The sequence below is a fragment of the Aquarana catesbeiana genome, linkage group LG02, assembly GCF_042186555.1.
Source record: "Aquarana catesbeiana isolate 2022-GZ linkage group LG02, ASM4218655v1, whole genome shotgun sequence".
NCBI classification, from domain to species: Eukaryota; Metazoa; Chordata; class Amphibia; order Anura; family Ranidae; genus Aquarana; species Aquarana catesbeiana.
In genome coordinates, this window is record NC_133325.1 from 550869485 (window position 1) to 550885494 (window position 16010).

General features: G+C 39.4%; 1 protein-coding gene across 1 annotated transcript in view; it reads right to left on the bottom strand.

Annotated features, from left to right (window-relative positions):
• Nucleotides 1-2571: 2571 nt before the first annotated feature.
• The window catches only part of LOC141128564 (gastricsin-like), a 29319-nt gene continuing 15880 nt past the window's right edge, over nucleotides 2572-16010 (bottom strand). Inside the window, exons 4-9 of the mRNA XM_073615923.1 lie at nucleotides 14314-14432; nucleotides 7294-7493; nucleotides 7095-7202; nucleotides 6823-6970; nucleotides 4771-4869; nucleotides 2572-3330 (exon numbers count right to left, since the gene is read on the bottom strand). Of these exons, the coding sequence (XP_073472024.1) occupies nucleotides 3178-3330; nucleotides 4771-4869; nucleotides 6823-6970; nucleotides 7095-7202; nucleotides 7294-7493; nucleotides 14314-14432 (827 nt within the window). The 3' untranslated portion in view covers nucleotides 2572-3177. The remainder of the gene's footprint in view (nucleotides 3331-4770; nucleotides 4870-6822; nucleotides 6971-7094; nucleotides 7203-7293; nucleotides 7494-14313; nucleotides 14433-16010) is intronic.

The window sequence follows — 16010 nt, forward strand, 5'->3', positions numbered from 1 at the left end:
CCTAACTGGTTCGTATTCATGACTGGCTGCACCCGGTTGCAGCAAATGCCTGTACCTCTACAGAGGGAGCTATTGTCTCCCCTCTAGAGACCCTCCATAACATCATCTATAGAGGTCGTGTTCCAGCCCAGCCAGGTACATCTATATTAGACACCTCTCTTTGGTTGTTTAAATCTGTCGTCTCGAAAGTCTCCAAGGACAAGTGGTTGTCCTCTCCCAATAACCCCTTGTGGTTCAGCCCCAATATGCAGAAACTGTACTCACTACCTGATCCCAAATTCTGGTACTCTAAAAGGGTTAAATATCTTTGTCACTTATAGGATGCACAGGGTTTTAAGTCTTTTTATCAACTGCGTATTGACTTTGACCTACCACGCTCTTACCTGTTCTACTATTATCAATTCAGACATGCTGTTCGTGCTCAGTTTGGTACCCTAGACTACCATATAACTGTACCCCCACTGGAGAAAATGCTGCAACATCCTGACCCTATCAAACTTATCTTCACATATTATGCTGCCCTTACAACTGACTATAACCCTAGATTCTGGAAGGCCTAAACAAAATGGACTTCCATGGACATTTCTCTCACGGACGATGACTGGTCCAAATTTAGTGACACATACAAGTCCTCAGTTATATCTTCTAGGGACCGCATTATACACGTAAAAAATTTTTTACCACTCTCACCTTACCCCAGCTAGGCTGCAAAGAATGGGGTTGTCTCCTTCTGCTGAATGTTTTAGAGGCTGTGGTCAAATGGCTGATTTTATACACTGCTTCTGGTCCTGCCCAGTGGTTCATGACTTCTGGGTGGATGTAGGTTCCTTTATATTCTCAGCGGTGGGTCTCCCTAATATTATTCATCCTAAGAACTGCCTTTTGGGCATTTTTGGTGATTTGCCTATACCCTCTCATGCCAAGAGACTACTCAGCATTTTGCATTTTTATGTAAAGAAATCTATCCTGTTGTCATGGAAGGGATCACAGACACCTCTGGTTGAAGTTGATTATTGACTCTTTGCCATTATATAAGCTTACATTTGAGACTCGAAAGAGAAGTAAAATCTTTAAAAAAATATGGGGCAGGTGGAGGCAAGCCCTCCAACCCTCACCCCAGGGTGAATACATTGTTATGTTATTTTTGTCGTGCCACGTACCTCACAATGTTGATATTCATTGCTGCCTTGTAAAGTTTAAAAAAAAAATGATTGTTTGGTCAATTCTTGTACCTACACCTAATAACTACAAGAGACATGTGAATTGGATGTTTGTTTATTGACTGAGTGTATCACATGTACATGCATAACCAGGAATAACCAAAGTCTTTCTTTTGTATGGTGATCTGTCTTAAAACACATACAAAAAAATCTTTAAAAAAAAAGAAAAAAAAAAGACTAACGTGAGTGGATATTATTTTGTGATAAAACCTTTTTAAACGATATCATGCCATGTATGCTATTCCTTAACCTATGAGTATGTCTAACTATTGGAGACATGTGGAAGAGGAAGATACACATCTATGAAAGATATATTTCACCAGTACAGGCAATCTTTACATGGATAGCTGGTGAGTAAAGGCACAGGAGGAAGGGAAACACAACACTTTCATCACCTTTGCCATATATTTCTGCACGGATTGCAAATTTTGAACAACTTTTTCTGCACAGATGGCACTTTAAAAGATTCATCGCGATATTGAAGAATCACAGTACTATATAAACTCTTATTGTTATGCTTTGTCATTTGTTATAGCAGATACTGTTGATTATATGGTAGATATTGTAGAGTATTTTTTAATGATTCTATATATTTTACTGAGCACAGACAGTGCAGGAACTTCCCATACTAACTCTTAAATTAGTACACACCTTTTAACAGTCAAAACTTAATTTAATTTAAATTTATTTGAGCACACCACAGTGCGGGGACACTCATAGTACTTATTTTTAATGCTTTACATAGCTATACCTGCAAAAGGGGCAGCCTGAAGTGATTTATCAATACTTAATTTTCTGACTAAAGTTCCATTTTAAATGTGCCTTTGTCATAGTTATATACCCTGAAATATTATCTAGTAAGCTGTTCTCTACAGTCTGTACATGACAGTAAAAATTGTGTTTGCATATGAAATGCACACAGTTATTCTTGTACTATGCCCGTGTAGAAATTCCATCTTATATAGCCACTACTGACACCTGCAGAACCAATATATGTACTAAAGCTAATCTGTTACCAAGCTGTTGCCATTGCATCCTTCTACCATAGTGCCCTAATACAATGCCATTTTAACGGCCTATTTTCATCATTCTCATTTTCTACCTTTTTCTTTGCACATTTCCTAAAACAGAAGCGCTGAAGACTGTCAAGAAATGAATGGAAGCCTTAGCCAGCATGGCCTCACAAAAAAAAAAAAAATCTTTAAAACTCCATAGGTTATTTTTCTGTTTAGGCACTTTTGGAGAAAAGTTTTGCCAATGAAATGAGTTTTGAGCCAAAACCAGGACAACACCCATAGAGTTCATTCTAAAGCACGCACTCATACTGCAAACAAAAAAAAAACATACACAATAGTTTTATGCAGGTTTATTTCAACAATCCATTTTGACACATATAAAGCATTTCTTCAGTTTTTCTAGCTTTTCATACACAACGTTGTTATGGTATTACATGTATATTAGAAGATATGTATATAATATTCATGTTTCAGTAACATGTCATTGAGTGATTTAATAGGACTAATGTATGCCAAACAATATTTTGTTTTTTAAAAAAAACAAATGTTGATAATCCTCTAAAACCACCTTGTCAGTTTGGTATATATCTTGGTTAGTACCTAACATCACTGGGTGTTTTTGCTCTTTTCACCAGGATGGGGAAAGTGTGTATTGGCATTTGCTACCATGAACTTGATTGATAAAGAATATCCAATTGCCTCTTGGGGGATCAAGAAGGATATTTTCCCCCATCTGGAGCAAATTGCTTTCTAGGTTTTTTTTTTTTCCTCTGGGTCAACTGTGGGCATCGTATTGTGTTTATGATGATTTTCTAATTGTTTATTTTTTTGTATCGATTTAACTAGATGGACGTGTATATTTTTTAAACCTGACAAACAATGTAACTTTATTGGTGTTCATTTATGCTTTGCATTACTGATGGAACTTGTTAGAGTAAGGTCTATGCTGACAGAGCAAAACCCATTCTATTGTTGCCCATATCATAGACTGAATAGTATTGCCGCAGGAAGACATCACCCAGAATCCAGAAAGGTTGACCATTTTGGGATGGCAAGTAAGTCACTTCAACTCCAACTGTACAATATCCATTGTTCTGCAAATAAAAACAAGATACATGAAAAGGATGGAAGACTTATAAATGAATAACATGTTGACTTACAAACTAACATTGGGGTTTATTTACTAAAGGCAAATCAACTTTGCACTACAACTGCAATGAAAGTGCACTTGGAAGTGCAGTTGCTTTAGATCTGAGGAAGTGATGGTGCAGTGCTGCACCATCACTTTCCCATTTTACTTTTTGCAATTGTCATTTGCGGTGCTGGCAGGCCCCCCCCTTCTTTGGACAGCGTGGTAATTAGCAAATTTTTTTCAAGCTTTAGATCTGAGGGGAAGATCTGAAATGAGAGAAGCTCTGCTGATTTTATCATCCAATCATGTGCAAGCAAAAATACTGTTTTTTATTTTCCTTGCATGTCCCCCTCAGATCTACAGCGACTGCACTTCCAAGTGCACTTGTAGTGCAAACTGGATTTGCCTTTAGTAAATCAACCCCATTATGTCATTAAGAAGCAAAGAAGACATACATATTCAAAATAGGGAAATAGATAAGCAGCAACAAAAATTAAATATATAGTACACTTATAATATGATGAATTAAACTTTGAAAACAATTTTAAAGCCAGATTCCAGGAATTACAAAAAACTTTTTGTCCTGTATTGTAATTCATGACATAATTGCGTGACCACAGCTTGGAGTGTGTTTTGAAAGAGGCTTCTTGGGGGCAATTGCGCAAATGGAGGGGGTCTGCCAGAGCCATTTTTTTAGGAAAGCATTACACCTTATTCCTTATCCTTTAGAGGTAACAAGAATTTAACCCTTGGCAGTGCAGAGGGTCCCCACAGCAAGAGTCTTTTTTTTTTTTGTAATTCTTGAAGGTGGATTTAATATTTCTTTTAGGCTGAAACTAAGTACATGTTTTACAGAGCATGGCACATGCGTAGCCAGATGCAATAACTGATACAAATTTTTTTACATAGTACCATTTTAAATGTAGACATCATATCATATGCCAATTAGCAGGCATTTGCATGGGAACTTTACGATGACAGATATTCGTGACCAGATTGGAAGTTATTGAAAATTTAACAACATACATGGCTCTCTCATTATCATCCACACAAAAGTCAATTTATAATTTTGACTAATGTTTTCATTAATGATATTCACTGAATATTTAAAAAAAAAATCTTTAAGTAATATTCATAGCATTCTGGTCTTTCAGTTGTATATACTAAGACTAGAGTTCAGAATACAGATATATTTGCTATGCTAATATTAATTTCTCTCACAATCACATCCTATTTAGCTTTATGCAACCTTAAAAATTTAAATTATCTGCTGGCAGTACCCTTATATCCTGAATGATGTTTTGCTATGTACTGCATTTTGTTTTCAAATTAGTTGATTGCAATATTAAAGTTTGATGCACTTTTATTACTGAACTGTCATATGCTGTTCAGCATGTATTACCTGCAGAATATAAGCAGATGGAGGCAATGGGAACTGAACTCCATTGATGGTAAAGCTGATGGTAGGAAGGCTCTGTACACTGTTACAGCTCACTATATACTGCAAGACAAACAAGGAGATATACGTTTAATTTGACAGATAAAAAAACAGGTTGCATACAATGCAGTAGTTTACATTAAAGTGTTCTAAAGCCAAAAGGTTTTTTTCACCTCAATGCATTACCTGCATTAAGGTAAAAAAAACCTTCCACTAGCCATTTCCCCCACCCTCCTCACTAAATACTTACCTTAGTCCTCTTTTGATCCAGAGCTGTCCAATTCTGCAGCAGTTGCTTTCTCTTCTTGCTCTCACAGAAATAAAGGCAGCAGTGGGAGCCATTGGCTCCTGCTGCTTCAATCAAATCCTGTAAGGAGGGGGCAGGGGGGTGGGCCCGAGCTATGCTGTGTCTATGGATGCACACAGCCTGGCTCAGCAGCATGCCTGCATATATGCCCCCCATAGAAATCAGCTTTCTAAGCGAGCACACGAAAAAGAAGAAGAGCAGAGAGCACTGGTGGGGGACCCCAGAAGAAGAGGTAAGGGGCTGCTCTGTGCAATGGGCAAGTATAAACCACTTTTTTATTTTAGAAAACATTTTAAGCCTTTCGGATCAATTTGAAGCCCCCGTACCCTCATCACTGTCTGTGATTGACAGCGGCTGATGGCTCCCACTGCTGTGTCTAAGCCAATGAGGAGGGAGAGAGCAGACAGAGCCTCTGCTCTTGTGCACATCGCCGGATCGAGATCGGGCTCAGATAAGTATAAAAGAGGGGCTGGAGGGGGAAATGCATGCAGAAGGTTTTTTACATTAATGCATAGAATGCATAAGGTAAAAAAAAAACCTTCTACCGTTAGAACACAAAAAACTTACAGTAATATCGCTTTCCCATTTGACTTCAGTGGATTTTGCCAAAATTGTTAAATTTAACTAAAATCTTCAGATTTTTGCAAAATTTTGAGGAAATGAGAACTAAATTTTTCTCATCTGTTTATTAAATAACTTGAAATATCTGTGACGTTAAACTGCTTTCAGTAATTTAATGCAGTCTAAACTAAAGAAAAATTAGCACATTTTTTGCAATGTTTATAGTTTTGTTAGGGACCAGCTCCAGGTTTTTGGTTGGGATTAGTAAGATTTAAAACCACTGTCAGTTTTTTTTCTGCTGTTTGTTGGGGAAATTAGGCTTTACTTTATTTTCTTGTTAAAGTGTCACCAGAACAGGAATTTAGCAGAGATCTTCCCAATAAGGATACAGACAAAAATGAACACCTGACAGAAGTTCTGACTGTTACCCACTTTATTAAAAAACGTAAAAACAAAAGTTTTGACTGGAGTTGGGCTTTAAGTTAAAGGTACAGAGATGGGAGAAAGAATTATATTTATTAAGTACTCCTTAGGATATTCCAAAAAGAGGTATATAGTATAAATAGTATTTCCAAAAGAAGAAGGATCCTAATGATAAATTTCTTATTTTTAATTTCTTTAAATCAATGCTCTACCCACATCGTTCTGAAGCTTGAAATAGCCTTTACTCATTTACAGACTACCTGTATCTATTTTAGTCTATGGATTAGAGCCCACTGTGTTTCCTTATCTGCCTTTGTGGGACTGGCATTTATCCAGTGCAGAAAAATGCAGGTCACTGCACATAGGTTGAATGAGCCCTAACTTAAGCACAACAATATTTTAGCATATTGGGTATCATTTACAGAGGGATGGTTGTTTCCTTAGAGCATATGAAGCAGTCAGAAGGGACTTCACTGGGCTTTAGGTACAAGTGGGGAATCTTTAGGCAATGCTTGGTTAGAAATACATACAAATAAGCTAACAGGCAATCTTTTTTTTCTTCTTGCCTGACAGGCCTTGCAATTAAAATATTTATTTTAAGAATTGCCAGATATTTTCTAAACCAAAATCATGCCCTGTAGGAAATAGATGCAATTATTGAAAACTACCATTAAAAACCATTGAAAATGTTTTCATCCAGGAAAATGCTTTTTCTCTTCTCTCACCTCTCCATTTTGGCTTTCTTGGGCTCCAACATATTGCAGGAAGGTTCCTAAAAATTGTTGGGGAATAGTGAGGAGGGAGGTTCCTGTATCCACCATGGCTTGACATCCCTGGCTACACCAACCTGTTGCCTGTCCATTGATGGAAAACCTAAAATATATGAATGTAGATTATTGCTCCTCAAGACTCATTGGATTACACGGAAGACCAGTACAAACTTGATCAGATTATGTTTATTTTAGAACAGCTAATTGCTGGACTAAAAACTACTCACGCATCAATCGCAATCTGCCAGTACAGCTCTTGAGTGACAGGTGCCCAGTATATCTGTCCAGAATACAGCTGGTTGTCTACACCACCAAAAATGACTGCTCCTGATTGACTGAACACAAATGGTATGTTAAAAAAACAAATGTTTAGATAAACAAGCTCCACTAGTAGCAAATACAAAACAGCTTACAGTGAAGACATACCTATCCATGTAGACACTGAAAATAGGGTTTGTGAGGAGATTTTGTTGCAACATTCCCTGCATTGCAGTGGTGGCACCCCCTGCAGAAAGAGCAGGATAAGCCATTCCAAAAATACCTTCAAAGGCAGCATACACAAAGTTGGTGCCAGGTTCATTGACACTAAGGCCAAGCTCTTGGTTTGTGATGGTTAGACTTTGAACCTTTGAAAGAGATTATGTCACTGCATCAGCATAAGTACTAACATTTAAGCTAAAAAAGTAGAATAATAGCATAATAAACATATAACAATTTATTAACCACTTACCAACCAACTCCTGCACATTTACGTCGGCAAAGTGGTTCATTACCACAAAACAACATAGCGGTACGTCGGCCCCTTATTTATTATTTATTTATTTCAGGTACTTATATAGCGCCGTCAATTTACGCAGCGCTTTACATATATATATTATACATTCACATCAGTCCCTATACCCTCAAGGAGCTTACAATCTAAGGTCCCTAACTCACATTCATACCTATACTAGGGCCAATTTAGACAGGATCCAATTAACCTACCAGCATGTCTTTGGAGTGTGGGAGGAAACCGGAGTACCCGGAGGAAACCCACGCAGACACAGGGAGAACATGCAAACTCCAGGCAGGTAGTGTCGTGGTCGGGATTCGAACCAGCGACCCTTCTTACTGCTAGGCGAGAGTGCTACCCACTGCGCCACTGTGCCGCCCCTTTAAAAACCATAACCGGCATGCGTGCGCCACTGCACGGCAGGGGACACGATGGCCACCGGCCACCCGCGATCATGGGCACTAGAGCCAAAACGGGGATTTGTGTGTGTAAATACACAAATCCCTGTTCTGACAGGGGAGAAAAGACACATCTGCTGTTTGTAGCAATTCCGAACAGCGATATGTCTCCTCCCCTAGTCAGTCCCCTCCCCCCACAGTAAGAAACACTCACAAGGGAACACATTTAATTCCTTGATCGCCCGCTAGTGTTAACCCCTTCCCTGCCAGTGACATTTACACAGTAATCAGTGCATTTTTATAGCACTGATCGCTGTATAAATGTCAATGGTCCCAAAAATGTGTCAAAAGTGTCCGATCTGTCTGCCGCTATGTTTCAGTACCACTAAAAATCGCAGACCCCCCGCCATTATTAGTAAAAAAATATATAATAATAAAAATGCCATAAAAATGCCATAAATCACTCCCATAGTTTGTAGACGCTATAACTTTTGTGCAAACTAATCAATATACCTTTATTGTGTTTTTTTTTTACCAAAAATATGTAGAAGAATACATACTGGCCTGACCTAATGAAGAAATTTGTTTTTTAAAAACATTTTTGGGTTTATTTATTATAGCAAACAGTAAAAAAACATTGTTTTGTTTTTTTTCAAAATTGTTGCTGGGTACAACGTTGCACGACCGTGCAATTGTCCGCTAAAGCGACGCAGTGCCGTATCGCAAAAAATAGCCAGGTCATTAAGGGGGCAAATCTTCCGGTCTGCATGTGGTTAAAAAGACGAGATTCCCCTTGATCATATTAGTTATCACTTAGCATGAGTTTTGTAAACATTTTTTTTTCTAGCTTTGGATAGAGTAAGAAATAAATAGAACTCCTGTCTGGTTTTTACTGTTACCCAGGGCTCCATTAGAGAGATTTACCTTCATTTTTATATCTTGCTGGCAACACTGTCAACTGACTGGGAAGTGTAATTTTGTCACAATTTCAACCTAATTTCAATTGTAAAAACATTTAAAGCGGAAGTAAACCCATCCATAAAACCGTTTCATTTCCGGCACGCTCTCAACCAAACTGTCAAACCATCCAATGGCTGGTGTCATAACTGATCACATATGCAGCATCATGGCAGTTGTAGATTAAACAGAGGCAAAGATGGCAGCTTCCTTGGCTAAAAACGATAGGGGGGGTTACTTACACTTTAAATGTAGGTCAGACATCAACTAACAGTTCTGATCTTTCATAGTTTCAATGGAAATTCAGGTTGGTAAGTTGCCTTAAACAGTTCCCTCGTTTTTGTGGTCAAAAAATGGTTAAAAGAAATGGAAACTGCCACATAATTGCAATCTATGTATGACCTGTATAAGTGCACACAACTGGGCAGAGACTTTTATATTTTCAGAGTTAAAGTGACCCTGCCACCCAAGGATTCCTTGTAGAAAAAATCCAGAGCCTGTAAGAGAAAAGGCAATATACTTATCTTTTTTGATGATCCGTGTGTGTGCTACCGCTTTGGTGACTCCCAGCCGCTGCATGTATTCCTCTCTTGACAGCGTGTAGAATACCTGCTTCTCTATTGTATGCAATGGTTCCTCCTGCCAGCTACTATGTCACTACAGGATGTACAAACCAGTGGGAGGAACCACTCTGTGTAGCAGGGGTAACATGTATTTAACAAATCTGAAGTGTCAAACACCCGCTGAAGCAAGGGAGCAGTGAAATGGTGACATTTCATGAGCTTGGTGTTTTGGTGAAAGAGTCACTTAAAACCTTTCCTATTTGTATATGCTTGTACAGTTTGTACAATTATGTTTAGTGATTCTTGGACAAAGTATTCTAGTGAGTCATGACTACACTGTACACACATTCTGGGAAATCACAAGTAAAGTAGGTAAACATGATTCAATAAGCAAATGCATTCCATCCAACATTTAATTTTAATTTCAAGTAGATTCTCCTTTTAACAAACATTTTGTTTACTTTTAAGCTCTAATTTATAGATTTGTTGTATTTATATGTAAACATTTTTTAACCCCCCCTCAAAAAAAAAAAAATCTGTACTGAGAGAAGTATGTAGTCTAGCACTGCAGTCCTCTCCTAGCTTTAGAGCTCTTAAACTGCAATGGCTTCCCCTCAGAAAAAAAAAAAAAAACAGAATCGCGCTATCAAAAATTGATATCAATAATCAAAATAAATCTCATACATTCATCTATTAATAATGAACGTCAAGGGTATGTTTAAATGGAAACCCAAACATCTACATGTGCATATACAAATTGGTGATAAGACCATTAATAAATGCGTGCTTTGTAGATAAATTGTGGAGCACAAATGTGAATATGAGTCAATGGTTCATGAAAAAATCCCATAAAAAATGTGATATATAAAAAATCAGTGAATAAAAATTATTAATAAATAAAGATAAACATCTACAGACAAGACAGCAAAAAAACACCCGTGCAAAAATATATGAATGAAAAGTCCATAAGATGCAAGCTGAATATCATCGCAAAGATGTTGAGTAAAGGTTTTAGTTGAATCCACCACCAAAACAACAGAAATGGACTCTTACCAGAGCTCCATGATCCCCCATAACAGAGAATCTAGGAATGCATGTATAAAGGTACTGGGTGGCTTCAGGATAAACAGAAAACCTCAATATCGGGCAGTCCCTTCCCGACCAATCAGATCACGTTGGAACTGTGTGGTCTGACGTGGAGAAAATCCGATGCTGGTGGCCGTGTGTTTAAGATGGAGACTGAGAATGGCTTCCCATGACCTGCTTCTACAAACCGTGAGAGCCCTGGACCTCCCACAGATCCCATTGCCGAAAAAATACTGGTAATACAACAAATAAGCTTTAAGAACAAGTTTTGGTAGTGAGTACCCGTCTTATGCCTTTAAATTCTGTTGCTTTTATTTTTTTAAGAATTCAGTGTCTCTGTCTATACATATACTGCTATAATTGTAGTTAATTGTATATACATTTACAGGCATACCCCACTTTTAAGTACACAATGGGGTTTATTTACTAAAGCTGGAAAGAAGCCAATGAGCTTCTAACCCCAGCTTGTTCAATTAAGCTTTGGTAATAAAACCTGGAAGCTCATTGGTTTCTATGCAGAAGTGAGCCTGATTTTGCACTTTCCATCTTTAGTAAATAAACCCTATTGTGTACATAAAAGTGGGGTATGCCTGTATGTGGTTTCCTACCACATTCCATGTGGAATAAAGCTTTTGATTCCTTGTTATAAGTTAATATATGCCCTACAATACAATACCTGTACTGACAGGCTCATAAATTGTGTTCCACTGTGGATTGTACTTTGAAAAATGTTCAATAAAAATCCATATGAAAAGAAAAAAAACTGCAAGGGCTTTAATAGATTCTAAGTCACTGCGCTGCAGATAAATAGTTTTGTCTTTTTTTCTATATACTTGCTCTGAGTCTGCGTTTCAAAAAGTACCGAAACCAGAGGCAGTCAGGCAGCTAGAATTTTTAGAAAGATATTGGCAATGGTAGCCTACATATTTGTTGTAATATGATTTACCTTTTCCTACCTTTTAGGCAGAGGCCAGGTATCATCTTACCTGTACATTATAACAATTACCTCCAGGGTAACAGCTAAGTTACAAATACTTGAATCTAAATAAAATAATAAAACTTGTTATAGTGGCTGTCAAGATGATGCAGTTTTAAAATCCCCAGCGACTCAAAGGAATTTCCCTTACTAAATGTCTTTCAATTGTAAATACCGTATTTATCGGCGTATAACACGCACCGGCGTATAACACGCACCTCAATTTAGGAGGGAATTTTAAGGAAAAAAAACTTTTAGGAGGGAAGTTGAAGAGAAAAAAACTTACATTTAAATGCCCATCATTGCAGCCTTCTCAGTGCAGCCTTGCCCCAGTCCAGCCTTGCCCAGTGCAGCCTTGCCAGTGCAGCCTTGTCAGTTCAGCCATGTCAGTGCAGCCTTGCCAGTGCAGCCATGTCAGTGCAGCCTTGCCAGTGCAGCCTTGCCAGTGCAGCCATGTCAGTGCAGCCATGTCAGTGCAGCCTTGCTAGTGCAGCCATGTCAGTGCAGCCATGTCAGTGCAGCCTTGCTAGTGCAGCCATGTCAGTGCAGCCATGTCAGTGCAGCCATGTCAGTGTAGCCTTCCCCAGTGTCCAGTCCAGCCTTGCCCCAGTCCAGCCTTGCCCCAGTGCAGTCTTGCTGAAGCCTGTGAGCTTCAAAATCGCCGACCGATACACAGAGCCGGTCCTCGGCTCTTCTGGGCGGCTCTCGTTTACTTTTGGTTCCACTCGGACGGTGAGCGGAGCTATCCGAAACTAGCCGAGTATACTCGGCTAGGTTCGGGCGGCGCTCGAGTGAAACCGAAAGCCGCCGAGAAGAGCCGAGGACCGGCACTGTGTATTTCGGCGCCGGCGGCGCCATTTTCAAATCGCGGCCAGCGATTTTTTAATTCTGACAGGTCAGGATCGCAGGGGATCGGCGTATAACACGCACCCGCGATTTTCCCCTGATTTTAAGGGGAAAAAAGTGCGTGTTATACGCCGATAAATACGGTACTTATTCCCTGTTTTCATTTTAAAGGAGTTTTCCAATCCACAGTGGACTAAGTGTCAGTTCACACTGTAGCAATGTCAGACATTGCATGTGATTCACACCGCACTGCTGTGCAGATCACATGCAATGTCTGTGTGATGCAAATTCAGCCATACAGATTGTATGACTGAATTTGCATCGCATTCAAACCAAAATTGTGCAGGACCCTTTTTTTTGTCCGCACCAGAATCGGATGCAATTCCTGTCCGTGTCATTAACTTTCTATTGACACCCGCACAGGGCCGTCTTTAATATTGATTGGACCCTGGGCAAAAATTTTCTTGGGCCCCCCCCATGCAATTTCACTCTCCACCTGCTCTGAGACATATAATAAATTGCAGCTAGACTTAAAATCAGTTTACTGTATCAGATCAGGCAGCAATTGCAAGTGGTTGCCAGCAGTTACAGCATATCATTACTGCTTACTGACTGGTTGCTAGAGGTTACAGCACACATTACAACTCACTGATTAGTTGCTAGAGGTTACAGCAAATTATTTTTGCTTGTTAATTGGCTGCTAGAGATTACTGTAGAGTAATACTGCTCACTGATTGGTTGCTAGAGGTTACAGTACATCATCTCCTCACTGCAGGGGGCATGATATACATATGAATGCCGCTTTTATTTACATATCAATGCCGCCAGCCACAGCTATTTACATGTAAACACAGGGTCTACAGGTGAGTCATCTGTACACAACAATAGGGCAGAGTTGGGCAGCATTAGTACCAGCACTTCACACTGAGATAATATCAGGACACAGCACAGGACTAAAACTTCAAAGGACAAGGACATTTAAACTGGGATAGTTGGCAAGTATGAGACAGCTGCTTTGGGCCCCACAACAATGACAGGGCCCAGGGCAGCTGCCCCTTTTGCCCTGCCTTAAAGATGGCCCTGCACCCGCAGAGGTTCGCATAGGGCAGTGTGAACTGCCTGCGAGTTCTATGCGATGCAGGAACTGGCACTGGAATTGCGCTGGTTCCCGCATCTGCAAAGGGTGCTTCCCTTTGCAGACTCCTGATGCAGTGTTTTGAATAAAAAAAATAATAAAAAAGCAGTTGTAGCGCAGAAAGTTGCTAATGAAACATCCAAAATTGTTTTCTGAGCCAGAGTTGTCAGGGTAAATAAAGCTGAACCTGTTCGAGCACTGCAGCATTCTCTAAGCTGCATTTTTTTAAATCTGAACTAAAGAAAGGTAAAATCCTGCTGGTATGCTTTCTTGTTGTTGGTGGACATGCCTTAAAAAAAAATACTATAGTGATTTTGGTAAATTTTAAGTATTTATTTTTTTATAAATATATTTTGAACATATTTATTTTTTACTTTTATTACTTGTATTAAACTACTGTATGCACATATAAACATTTTGAGTGGGTGGTGCTTCCCTAAAACTATATGTACAGTATTTGAAAAGCAAATTTTTTGGTTTTTGGTTTTTGACAGTCTCTGATGAAACTTACTTACTGAAAAAAAAAATTTGTCCCTCCTTTGACTTTGTGTGAATTGTTACTTTCTCTGAACAGGACAGTGATATGAATCAGGGCTAGTAATATTGTCTCAGAATATTGCAGTAATAAACAAAGCATTTTTACCTAAGTGTCATATATCTACTATTTAGCTGATACCTTAGATTTGTTTATGCCACTTTAAAGTTACACTTACTGTCACAGTGTCATAGCCAAAGACACCAGTGAGACTTCCACTGCCATACTGCATAGAAAACTGCTGATTGTTGGACGTGTATGTGGAGGACTGGCTTGGGTCGAACAATGGATGGTTCTCTAGGGGGTGAAGCAGACAAATAACATCAGCAGGAGTAAGACATTTGTTGCTTCTACCCTGCTTTAAAGTGATACTAAAGTCTAAATTTTTTCCCATAAAAATAACAAACATGTCATACTTGCTCTGTTGCAGTGAATTTGCACAGAGCAGCCTAGATCCTCCTCTTCTCGGGTCCCTTTTCTGCTCTCCTGACTCCTCCCTCCTGTTCAGTGCCCCCCACAGCAAGCAGCTTGCTATGGGGCACCGGAGCTGAGTCACAGATCCCTGTGTCCATTCATACACGGAGCCCCGACCCGGCCCCGCCCCTCTCTCCCCTGATTGGCTCGTTGACTTTGTTTGACAGCAGCAGGAGCCAAAGGTGCTGCGTCTGTGTCTCAGCCAATCAGGAAGGAGCATCTCGGACGGCTAAGGCACTCGAGAACATTGTTGGGTAGAGAGGGACCTCAGGTAAGTGTTAAGGGGGCTGCTGCACACAGAAGGCTTTTTATCTTAATGCATGGAATGCATTAGAATAAAAAACACTCTGCCTTTACAAACCCTTTAAGTACTGTATGTTCTTCAATTCAAATATCTCTCAAAGTCACTCTTTTTGTAATTAAATAATAGTTATCAAATGCATGCATGACATTTCAACAAAATTACTGGGCTTTGTGTATATGTATGATATATACACCGATCAGCCATTACATTATGACCACCCACCATAACATGAGCACCCACCTAATATTGAGTAGGTCTCCCTTTTGCTACCAAAACAGCCCTGACCCATCAAGGCATGGACTCCACTAGACGTTTGAAGGTATGCTATGATATCTGGCACCAAGCCATCAGACACAGATCCTTTAGGTCCTGTAAGTTGCGAGGTGGGACCTCCATAGATCAGACTTGTTTTTCCAGCAAATCTCACAGATGCTAAATTGGATTGGTATCTGGAGAATTTGGAGACCAAGTCGACACCTCGTAGACGCATACTTCCATTGCTCCCTGGTCCAGTTCTGATGCTCATATGCCCATTTTAGGCACTTTTGCCTATGGACACAAGTCATCATGGGCACCTTGACCTGTCTGTGTCTATGCTGCCTCATACACAACAAACGGTGATGCACTCTGTGTTCTGAAACCTTTTTCATTAACGTTTCATTAAACATTAACGTTTTCAGCATTTTGACCTACAGTAGCTCCCCGCCTGCATCAATGAGCCTTGGCTTCCCATGACCCTGTCTCCGGTTCCCCAGTTTTCCTTCCTTGCACAGCTTTTGGTAGTTCCTGATCACTGCAGACAAGGAACATCCCGCAAGAGCTGCAGTTTTGAAGTTGCTCTGTCCAAGTTATCTAACTATTACAATCTGGCCCTTGTCAAAGTCTCCCAAATCCTTACACTTTTTTCTGCTTTCAACACATCAGCTTCAGTAACAACATGTTCATAGCTGCTATTATCAAGAGATATACAGTATATACAGTGTATGTGTGTGTATGTATATATATATATATATATATATATATATATATATATATTCTATGAGGGAACCATGGGAATATGTTTTCTTCAACAACACTATATAAAGTGTTAAAGTGAG